Source organism: Gracilinanus agilis, chromosome 2, assembly GCF_016433145.1.
Source record: "Gracilinanus agilis isolate LMUSP501 chromosome 2, AgileGrace, whole genome shotgun sequence".
In the NCBI taxonomy this organism is placed as follows: Eukaryota; Metazoa; Chordata; class Mammalia; order Didelphimorphia; family Didelphidae; genus Gracilinanus; species Gracilinanus agilis.
Window position 1 is genome coordinate 642,182,805 of NC_058131.1, and position 12,404 is coordinate 642,195,208.

The following is a 12,404-nucleotide window of genomic DNA, read 5'->3' on the forward strand; positions in this document are numbered from 1 at the left end:
TGTCTTTAGGCTTTTCTCTCAATCTACTGAGCCACCTGGCTGCCCTAATCTTTTATTTTTTTAATGTTTTAAAATACAAAATATATGACAGAGGGCACTGGTTAAATTAAAATGCAGTTTTATATTTAATTGCATGCAAGTTCCTGGACCCCAGGTTATGAACTTATGCTCCAGGATCAAATAAAAACCTCTGTTTATAATATAAAGCCTTGACAATCTGCCTGTTTTCTACTTTTCCACTGTTTTATATTCTCTTCATGTGTGCTATGGTCCAGCTCCACCAGTGTTCTTTCCTCGTGCACAGCATTCCATCTTCAGTCTTTGTGACTTTGTGCTATCTTGGAATGTGCTTTCTTCTCATCTCCTCTCGTATATTATTAAGATTAAAAATAATTAAGACTGATATAATAATATAAATTAGTATTTTAATTAAAGCCATGCTGATAGATAAAGTCATTAGACCACGCGCTTGTAAGAATTCAAAACTGCCGCTTCAGCCATAATTACCTCCCCTCTCATCCTGCGCCCAGTAGCTAAAGAGGATTTACTTTCGGATTTCCTCTCATTTTAAACTGTTCTCTGCATGGTGATGCAGACATCCCCACGCCCAAAGAACCGGAACCGGAAACCCGTTGGACCACGGGAAATGTAGTTTGATAGTTCCCATGTGTCCATAGAAAATATATATATTTAGATGGCATTTCCCAAATTTCACTTTTACAATATTCTATTCTCTTCAGACTTGAGCCCAGTGGCCACTATGAAGCCTTTCTTGATCCCCATACATCCCCTCACTTCTCCCCAGTAGTCTTGTATCCATTTTTATTCATTTTTGCATATATATTCTGTATTAGTTGTACATATTATCTCTCCTGATAGCATGTAAGCTCCTCAAGTAGAGTGACTATTTCACTTTTGTCATATTTACATCAACTAGCTCAATTCCTGGAACTTAATAAGTATTTATTGATTGACAATCAACAAACAAGCATTGTAGATCACTTATGTAGCTGTTAAGATACATTCTGCTGCAGAATATTGTTTTCACTTATTGGTAGAGATTTCAAATACTATTATATTATATTATATTATATAATATAAGATAATAATTGTTATTATTTTTAATCATTTCAGGCTTGATCGTCTTTTTATCTTACTGGATACTGGCACCACCCCAGTAACAAGAAAAGCAGCTGCCCAGCAACTTGGGGAAGTGGTGAAACTCCATCCACATGAACTAAATAATCTTTTATCTAAAGTAAGAATTGTTTTCTTAACATGTTTTCAGATACTTGCTCATGTTTAGGAAAATGAAATGAATATAAAGTTAGATTTAATCTTGTACCATCTGCCATCATTTAGTCCAGTTCCTGATATACTAAATGTTTTTCAATGTTTCTCTGAATATTCTTATAACCAGTTCCTCTCTCTTAATGTAATGTTAATTCCACTGTGTATATCAATAAGACTCAAAACACTTTACTCTATTGGTAGAGATATATTATGGGATTAAATTATTTAGAGAGATTGGCAGTGAAATGCTTCCCCCTTCATTTGTGGCCATCAATTGGAATCTGACCCAGTTTGTTAATGAACTGAGTTACTCTGGTTTTCAATAGTCTGACTAGTTGGTAGTAGAAGATAGTAATTATATCATATTTCTCTTTCTCCAAATGATTGAATGCTCATAAGTAGTGATTGAAAAATTGATTTTCTTACTAGTAAGCTTTGTGAAATACATGAGGTCCTTTATTTTTGGTAGCCTGTGCCTTCACTGCAAGTGATGAGACCTTGTTTTTACAGAACCTTCTGTATCCTGTGGGAAGAGGTTTAGAAGGAGTAGAAGATAGGACTGCAATGTTGATTCCATATTATATTTTTACTTGGAAAACAAGGAAAATTAGTCAAGGAACACAGGAAAGAGGGACTCCTTAAGTTAAAAAATGCCTTCACCCAAATGTTTCAACAAAAAGATACTCATTTAAAGATTAACCATTGACACTTTTTAAATGGAAATCGTCCCTAGAAAGGAGTTAGTTCAGGTGTTAGTCCAGAGGTGATAGATGTTATCTTGGCACCCTCTGATTCATGTGTTGCCTTTTTTCCCTCCCAGTTCCTCCCTTGCCTTCCTTCTTTTGCCTTAATAAAAAGTAGTCTGTCATATGGTTGTCTGACAAGCATTTTTACAATAGCATAATAAATTAATTATAAGTAAATCCTACCACAAATTTTAAAAATCCAGCCAGAATGTTGCTGTTTCTCTGGAACTAACTTTTCCCCCAAGCCAATTAAAAAGCTATTGGTAATGCTTGTATTTTAATCAGATAATAAGACTGAAATTTACAGCATTTAAGGAATAAATATTTTGATTAGCAGGGAAAGTAGGAGAAAATTTTGAAAATGGGAATATAGGTTTAGGCGTGGTGAGGGTACACGGGTCAGTCAACTATTAAAGACCAGCTAGCAGGGGGGGAACTAAAGCAAAAGATTAGGATGGCAAAACCAAACTCTCTTCATTTATTTTTCTGGTTACAACCCTATATGTCCTTGTTCAATCTAAGATATATAAGACAGAACTAAATTCAGAAGACTGCAGACCTCATTGATCCTCCTATCCCATTTCTATAGTCACCTCAGACCAGGCTAGTTCAGCCTCTAGTTCATCCTGGTGTTTCTCCAACTGAGCTATTCTCTTCTTTACTGAGATGAAGAAGCAAAAAAAGAGAATAAACTGAAGTAAATGTTTTCTTACTCTCCCTTTATTATTATCAGTACAATGCAGTATTTGAGAGATAGCTTCCAGGTATTTATTATGTGCCAAGAACTGTTAATTGCTAGAGATACAATAGAAAATTGAGATATAATACCTGCTTCCAGGGAGCTGGCATGCTAATTGGGAGAGATAAAACCTATAGGCATCTTTATCTGGGGTGTAGAGCATCAACATCTCCCAGCATTAGGAAAAGTCTGCAACTAAGAATTATAGGAGACAAGGTAAGAAGGGACACCATTTCTGATATGGAAGATGACCTGGACAAAGAAAAGTATGGTGTTGGTAATGGAATTTGACATACAGAAAATAACAAATGGGCCAATTTGCAATATGCTTAGAGAAGGAATAAGAGGAAATCAGTCTGCAGAAATAAATATTAAGGGATAAAAGAATGGTATTAGGGATGACAGCTAATGCCATATACTCTTGTTTGGAGACATCAATATAACATTTAAGTTTAATAAGGAACAAAAAGGGAGAGATTGTATTTCTAGCTTATTTATTACACATCTCCAGAATCTGCTTATTGTGGAAAGAAGCAATCATCCAAAAAGAGGTAAATAAAAAAATGGAAAATTCCTTTGTGTTTTCTGACTGAATGTTGTATTTTAGACTTGGGACAATCGTTTAGTCTTAGACCATCCTTTGGCAATCATTGGATATATAAAGTACCCTATTTATCTACTCTTTTCCTCTCTTTCATTCTTCTCCTTACCAACATTTTGTAAAAAATGTCAAGATTTCCTTTGTCCCCTCTGTTCCCCCCAAAACAAAGCAAAAGGAAACCGTTTTCCCTTTCATTTTTCTTTGAAATAGCCATTGCTGCCAGCAGAGGCTTTTCCTAATGGAAAGGTATTTTTTTTTTTCCCAGAGCAAAGCAGTAGTGAAAAGGGCAGTTGCTGCTGGCATGTGGTATAAAACTGGCTATGTACTTTTATTACCCAACTTTAAAGAGAAACCTTACATCTTTAATTTAATTACCTTTGCCACTAATTTGTGGTAACTGAGATAATTAGATTTGGAATAATCAGGACAATACTCTATATACTAATGTTTTCCTTGATTGACTATGCAGGGAAAAACTGAACTTTATTAATAGATTTCCACTTTTTATGATGTTCCATTGGAAGATAATAGTGATATAGAGCATGACATTAACTTTGTAGTTGTGACCTTAATGTTTTGCTAGTATTACTTGTGCTGCCAAATTATGGTAGCAAATCTAAACAAATGTAATTTCTTCCATGTTCTGACTATTAAAAAAGGTTATATTTGCTACATAACTACTTTATTTTATACTTTTTTAAAGGTACTGATATATTTAAGGAGTACAAATTGGGATACCCGAATTGCAGCTGGACAAGCTGTTGAAGCCATAGTGAAAAATGTACCTGAGTGGAATCCAGTGCCAAGATTGAAGCAAGGTGCATTTAAGGGAACTAGATGGAATTTGTCTTTATAGTTTTTTAATTCCTTCTTTGAAAACTTAATTGTAGATTTCATACAGTTAATAGATTTAGAAATGGAAGGAACCTAAGTATTGGCCTAGTGAGCCCCTCCATTTTTTAGAAGAAATTGGGATCCAAAGAGAAGAAATGACTTTGGAGCCCAGGATTTGAATCCAGGTCATCCAGCTCTAAATATGAGTTTTTAATCACATTCTTCCCCAAGAAGAGGTATACAACTTGGGGCCTTTTAAAAAATCATTTCAAATTAGAAAGCTTACATACCTTTTAAAATATACAAACATATTAGGAAGTGTCTAATAAGCTTATCATGCTTTTCATGGCTGCTAAGTAAATCCTGTTTGAGGTATGTATTTTATTTAAACCATTAAGTAGTTATTAATTTAAGTACTAATCAATATTAATTAAATTATTTAAATTTTAAGTTGCCTGTTGTGTGACATGGCAGAGTTCGGTGACATGCTTGTTTTGAGGGTGGTTGTCCTTTTAAAAAGATAGTAGATTGAGAGTCAAGCCTAGAGCTGGGAGGTCCTAGGTTCAAATTTGACCTCAGACAATTCCTAACTGTGTGACCCTGGGCAAGTCACTTAACCTCCATTGCCTGGTCCCTACCACTCTTCTGGTACAGAATGTAAGACAGAATGTAAGGATTTAAAAAAAAAAATAGGTCTATTGTCAGTCTAAATCTGTAAGACACACACTTGCCCAGATTCCTTTTTGTTTTATTTGCTTAGGCAGTAGCAGTAATATTGTGAGTAGATTTAATTATATGAATATGTGGTGAGGAAAATCTTTATTCTTATTAGCATTCTTATGATGGTAGATTGAAAATGCATTTTTGTGTTCTGACTTGGATTGAACTATTTCAAAAAAATTTTTATTGATAGTTTTGTTTTTACTTTATCTTTATTTGAATTATTGGCAGGTCTGGAGTCAGGAAGACCCAAGTTCAAATTGGCTTAGATTAGACACTGTGACCCTAGGCAAATCATTGAACATTTGTTTGCCTCAGTTTCCTCATCTATAAAATGGGGATAGTAATAGCATCTGCCTCCCAGGGTTTTGTGAGGATCAAATGAGATAATAATTGTAAAGTTTTTAGCATAGTGCCTGGCACAAAGTAAACAATATTTAAAATTTAGTTGACTATTATTATCAACATTATCATCATATCATAATCATAGTTTTCAAACCCATAAGCTTTTGTAAGCCTGAAAAATATACATTTTGTTACATGTGAAATTTTTTGCATTTTTCTACTCAAACCCCAATACACAGTATGATACAGCTGCTGTAGTTCCATTTGTACAGTTATCTAGATAATGGCTATTTGATTAGTCTTGGCTTGCCTGAGATTTTTACTTTTGCTTCCTGGCACATATTGTATTGAATAATGATGTTAATTTGTTTTGTGTCATAGAGTTAAAATTTGTCATTTTTCTAAGTTTACATAACTTGTTTCAAGGAGATTTTTTTCCCACGTAATCATTTCTATTTGCCATTGTAGGAAACAGTTAAAATGCAATATTTTGGGGGGTGGAGGGTGGGAGGTGATAGGAGATTCATTTTATTGAAGCCTTTTGTCCTTGGATCAGTTATTTCTCATTTATCTTGCCCTAGATTTAAAACTTCCTTGTAATACAACTAAAAAATATTCAGAATACCAGATATAAAAATTTGGCTACCAGTATATAGCTAGTAAGCTCTCCTAGGATCCTCCCCACCTTTGCTGTGAAGGAAGTTTATTTCATTATTTTATCCCCTAGACCTTCATTAGTTTTTTCTATATCTAGAATTCAACTTCCTTTTAGTAATTTTTTTTTCAATTTTGTAACTTAAGTCTATTATTTGAGTTATTTTTATTAGTACCAAGATAGATTTGCTCTCTTATGATAGGTTAGGTTAAGTTAGGGATACTTGTTAAGCCCTCCCATAAGCAAGTAGTTTAAGATAGTATTTTTAAATTTGGGTGTAAATAGATGTATTACAACTAAAGGAATTGGTGGGGCCTCTCCTAATTTCCCCTTTTATATAGCAAACAAATGACATATTTTTAGGTAGCATATTGCTACAGTCAAAAATATTTTAGTCTTAGCCCTTTGAAAAGTTTTCTTTCAAGTTCAACTTTCACATAAAAACTAAGATGAAATGGAGAGTCCATAATAAAGAAGGCCAATTAAATGTGAAGGACCCAAAATTCATTTGCATTCCTAGTCTGAAGCCTTTTGTGGATCCAGGCCAATCCTAGAAATCTGAAGGATCCACAGATGGTCGAATGTTTCTAGGATTTCCTATTGTTGTTTTTAATTACATTTAGGTTGTAGGTAAGAGATAGGTAAAAGGTATCAAGGGGTCCTCCGTTTGAGCTTAGTTTCCCTAGCATCTTCATCTTTCCAAGATGGAGTAGGAAGAAGAATTACAATGAATTTTAGCTATTGCAGAAAATTGATAGCCTACTTTTCATTTCCTATATCAAGAAGAGGTATGAGCTGTTTGTTCTGATTTCTCTCATTTTACCTCTAGATAATTTAACTTCAAATGATTTAGCAAATTCAGTATGAATTTACTTCTTCAGGCCCTTCACCAATCAGATCATACTTTCTGAAGTCAATTCTCTCATTTTTTATAATTGTTTACAGATAATATAAGTGTAGTGTTCTCCAATAATATCAAGAAAGTATCAATATAATCCCAGAGTAGTTGTGTAATACTAAAGCATAAAGCCAAAAAAAAGCACAGTCAGTTCTTTCTAATCTCTGTTAGCAGGGAGAAGAAAACCCATGAATAATTCTCTTCCCAATTTAAATTTTTATTCTAAAAAGTATTTCTTAAAGTTATTCTGTGAATCAGAAGTGGATTTAATACCCTTCTGGTTTGGCCCTTTTGTAGGTAGAAAACTCATTTGAGAGTATAGTGAGCTTATTAGCCTTAAAACAAATAATTAATGCACAAATAGCTGAAAATTGACTGTAAAGTAAATCCAGGCAACAGTCCTTCTTAGCTCACCTCTTATCAAAACATTCTTCCTCATGAAATAGAGTACTCTTATCTTACCATTCCTCATACTTTGGTTTTCCATACAGTCAAATAAAATATGTTTAAACTTCATTTAGAACCTACTTCAGAAAGTTCTATGGAAGATTCATCTGCCTCAGATCGATTGAGTTTTGACAGATTTGACATCTGTAGATTGCTACAACATGGAGCATCACTTCTTGGGTCTGCTGGTGCAGAATTTGAAGTCCAAGATGACAAATCAGGTGGGTATCAGTACAATAGGAGAATGTGTCAGTTCTGTCTTTTTGATAATTTGTTACTATATATTTCATGTGTCACAAATGATCTAATGTTTCTTATATATGTTGTCAGAAGTTCATCAAAAAGTAGTCAGAAATATTTTATGTAAAGTAACTTTTGCTTTTTTTTTTTTAATCAATGTGTACTACATAGCTCTAGAGAACAACTGTTGGTTTTTTAGCATTGCTTTGTTCTTTGGCATAAATTCAGTAACAGTCACCTGGAAATTCTATTGTCATTAGGCTTTTACTTTTAAAATATAAATTTTTGTTTTCTTTGATACCCAGGTTTATAACTATGTTATTCCACAGTCCATATTACAAAGTATTTGTGATTTAATAGTTTTTAAAAGGCAATATTTTATTGCGATTTATCACAAAATCTCATAGGTGAAAGGTGCTTTAGAGAAGTCATTTTGGCTAACCTATAACATCTGTGAAATGGTTAGAAACTGTGGGCTAGTTAATTTTCTGTCACAGGTGTCCTAGATATCATTGAATATTTATGTTGATTACCAAAGCAGAAAAAAATGCATGGGTAGGTAATTTTCCCATTATCTTTAAACTTACAGAATCCATCTGGATATAAAATAAATGTTTTGGCCATTCAAGATTGATGCCTTGAGTGGAAAAAACCTTGATGTTTTTTAATGGATTCCTGTAAGTAAATAAAATGCCCTTTTCATGAAAATTAGTGTTTTGTTTGGTTGCTAAGTTTATGTCTAAATTAACCTTTGTTAAGTATAATGTCATGATTTTATAAATTTGATTAATACTTAGTTGAGAAGTTAATCTTCAGTTATCCAAATAAATGGAATTATTAAATACATCTCCCTCTATAGAAATCAGTTGAAAACCAGGAAATACACTTGAATCTAGGAACCACATTAATTTGCATTATGCCAAAATATCAAATTATGGAAATTGGGAGGAGAAAGTTTTATTTTTTAAATGTCAATAAAACTAACATTTCCCCACCTCTAAGACTAGCACTTTTAATAATTTATCAGATATTGTTGCTGTTCTGTAAATTTAAACTTGAATTAGAAAGTATAACTGTCAGTTTGTGTTGGATCATGCTGTTCTTTGGGAATGGTTCCTTAATTCCAAGGTCTAGCATTAAAAGTTAGCTCTACTAAGTGGACCAAAGGATGCAAGAATAATCAGTACTCTTCTGATTCCTAAGATAATAATTGATAAACTGAAATGCTAGTTTATGAATTTGTAGTTGGGGCTATATTTGTCTATATTACACACAAAGTATAGCAGGTCATTTCCCTGCTTCTAGTCAGAAATCTTTGTAGGCAATAAAATTAGGATTAGAAGATTTATTTGACTATGGGATCAAAGAAGAGGAATTGAGATGATCTGCAATATTTGTCCAGATTATAGTGTGTACTTGAGGGATAGCTCTTTTATTCTATGGCATTGGTGTTACATTCAAATAGAAACATCCATGTGGTAGCATGTTGACTATTAACATGCTACAAATTAATATTCATCTATGCTGTATTTCTTTTTGTTTATTTATCGGAAGTTTGATACCTCTGCTCTTTATAGGAACCATACTGATCAAGTATAATTATTGCTAACAGAAGAGATTCAGGGCTAAGACATAAATTATATTGTTTTTCTCTTTTTTTTCTATTAGGTTGGCCTTTGGATTCTGACTCTTTTATGATAACTTTTTTTTTCATTTTCCTATGTCTTCTAATATATGATGTCTAAATAATATTTTAAGTATTGAGTACAGTAATTATTTTAATCGTTATAGACATCCAGTATTTTCAACTTTTTTTGCTTACATTGTTACTTGGAGTACATTTAAGTACAATAAAGCCTTTGTTTTATCACTGCCTTTCCCTAACTAAGACAGAATGAGGAGAGAAGGGACAATATGGCTTAGGGAGAGGTGAAGATGACCACATTTTTTTCTGTACCCAGATAACCAATTTCTTTATTCACATCCTCTCTCACTTAGAGTTGGGAGAGTTAACGGTATTAGTACCATTCAGATATTCTATGGCTTGCAATGCTAGGTCATTATAGTTTGGCAGTAACCATGGTATGACCCACTCCTTGTATTGCTGCCAGGAGGCAATGTGAACTAGAGTTCATACATTCCTTCTGCTTTTTTCTATTTCTAAACAGAGCAGTACTAGTAGGAACAGATGCCATAATTGCCAAGTTCTCGGTATAAGCCTTTTACTGTTAGAGGAAGTAACAACTGCCCACCACATAGCTAGCATGTCTTGGTAACACTTCAAAGTTATATGATTCACCATTTGGGAAGTAGTAGACTGAAGTTTCTTGCACCTTTTTGTTTGTTTTGAATGAGACTCTTTTGTCCAAAAGTAGCAAGGGACAAAATAAGTAGTACTTACAAACTAATTGATCTCATTTATGAATGTCTAAAATGGAAGAATAATAATTACAGAAGTCTGCTTTTTGTCTTTATACGGTTATATAGAATTAGAGTGAGGAGGGACTTTAGAGTTAGTCTAGTCCAGCCTTCTTTTTTTTTTTTTAAACAGAGGAGGAAGTAGACTGAAAGAGACTACAAAGGTAAATCACATACCAGTTTCAAACCCAGTTACTCTGGGTTTGCTCAAATCTATTATTTGCAGAATCAAAAACTTGGGTGGGTGTATGGAGGCCCATTTAGTCTAAAACACATCAGCCAAGCAGTCATCTAGCCTTTGTTTGGAAACTTCAAATGAAGGGAAATCCACTGCCCCTGTTGTAGAAATATAGGATTTTTAGCTTAGCAGATCTAGCTGTGAGGATGGAAAGCTCATTTATCGTCCAATAGAGATGGTTTTCAGAGATGTTCACAGGAGTTTTCCAGTAATTCAAATCCAGGAGAGAGGAATGTCTCTGTGTCCACCACAAAGCCAAACAACTCTTCTCAACCATACTCCTTCACTGAGATGCTTGATTGTAGATGGTAATTTAGTCCACACCAAGGGAAACAGGTTCAGGGATTTTCTGTGTCTTCAAGACCCACCATAAGACTGCAGTGCCAGGTCCAAACTGACAGTCTGCTCAAAGTTCCACAATCTGCCTGCCAATCAGTCTGCTCTGCTAAGCTAAAAATCCTATATTTCTACAACACCCTCAAAGATATCCCACTCTACCTTTTGGTATTAGGAAATTTTCTTTATGTCAAGCTTCATTTTGTCTCTTTGCAGTTTCCATTCATTGCTCCATGTTTTGCTCTTTAGGGTGATGCAAAATATGCTTAATCCCTCTTCCAACTCTTTTATAGCCTTTGGAATACTTTATGGCAGTTATGTCACTCCTTAATCTTCTTTTCTTCAGATTCAGCATTCCCACTTCCTTTAGTCCTCATGTGATGGCGATGGTGAACCTATGGCACAGGTGCCGAAGATGGCATGCAAAAGCACTCTTCTGTGGGCACACCAGCTTTCCCCCAACTCCCATTTCTAGAAAGGCAGAAGGACTCAGGTGGAGCTGCTCCTTTCCCCTTCTCCATTGTTCCTGAAGAAATGTTTTCACTTCACCCGCCCCTCTGCCCAGCAGCCCAAATAAATGGGGGCGTTTTCTCCCTTCCCTGTGTGTGGAGTAAGGCAGGGCAGAACACAGCATGCAGTCTCTAAAAGGTTCACCATCATTGTCATATAGCATGATCTTGAGGCCCCTCACTGTCCTAGTTTCCGTCCTCTGGATCCTCCTAAAGTTATCAAAGTCCTTATTAATATATAGCTCCCAGAACAGAACACACTACTCCAGATACAATCTGATCTAAGTAGCATATAAGACTATCACCTCCCTAGTCCTGGACATTATCTGTCTCTCTCTGTCTCTCTCTCTCTTTTTTAAAATTCTTTCCTTCCATCTTGGAGTGAACACTTTGTATTGGTTCCAAGGCAGAAGAGCAGTGGGGGTTAAGTGACTTGCCAGAAGTGTCTGGGATAAAATTAGAACCCAGGACCTCCTGCCTTTAGGTCTGACTCTCAATCCACCAAGCCACCTAGCTGCCCCCCCACATCATTTCTCTTAAGTCTAAAAGGCTTTATTGACTACCATTTGATTGTGTTGTCTCATTGAACTTACATGAAACATTGAACTTACTTTCATGAAAGCATCCAGAACTTTGGAAACAAACTGTTGTCTAGCCATAATGGGCCTTTCCCTTTCCCCTTCCCACAGATATTGATTAAGCTGTGTCCCTGTCTGTCTTCCTCAAAGGACCAAAGGCTTCAGTAGACAGTCTAGATTATAGGATGGCTATTAGAACCCAGACACTTCCTGAAATAAAGAAATGTGGCAAATGAGGACAGGAAGATGATCAGAAGTACCTCTGAATAGACTGAGAAGAGGTAGCACAATTTAAGGGTACTCTTAAATCAGCTTAGACCCCCTGTACCTCATTGTCCTGGATTCTTCTCATCACACAAATAACTCAGTTTTGTCACCAGCCTAGCTATGGATACTATACAGATACCATGGAGTAAGCAGGGTTCTTGTGACTCTCTAAAGGTAAAGGCCAGTTAACTGGTGCTTTATCTCTAATTTACATTCACCCATGATAGGGATTACCCCATTGCTCTAGATCTTCAGAGACCTGATGGGTTTGAATTAGAAAGGAGGCAGATCAGATTACCTAGTCCTGTTCAGGTACTTACAAGAAACCAAAGAGTGTAGATCCTGGTTATCTTTATTTTGTCTGACTCCAGAGGAGAAACCTCATAAGCTTTTTATAGATTTTAAAAAACAGATGTGGGTTCTTTGTATGATTTCAGGCCTTCTACTGTCAACATGTTTCAGAGCTGAAACTGAATTTCTTTATTAAATGTGAATTACTGTAAAGAGCTCCCTGGACCAGCCAAATGTGTATTTATGAAA

General features: G+C 35.0%; 1 protein-coding gene across 1 annotated transcript in view; it reads left to right on the top strand.

The window, feature by feature from the left end:
• Nucleotides 1-12,404, top strand: part of BTAF1 (B-TFIID TATA-box binding protein associated factor 1) — a 123,215-nt gene that overhangs the window by 28,170 nt on the left and 82,641 nt on the right. The window contains exons 2-4 of the mRNA XM_044665674.1: nt 1,135-1,258; nt 4,083-4,197; nt 7,353-7,499. Of these exons, the coding sequence (XP_044521609.1) occupies nt 1,135-1,258; nt 4,083-4,197; nt 7,353-7,499 (386 nt within the window). The remainder of the gene's footprint in view (nt 1-1,134; nt 1,259-4,082; nt 4,198-7,352; nt 7,500-12,404) is intronic.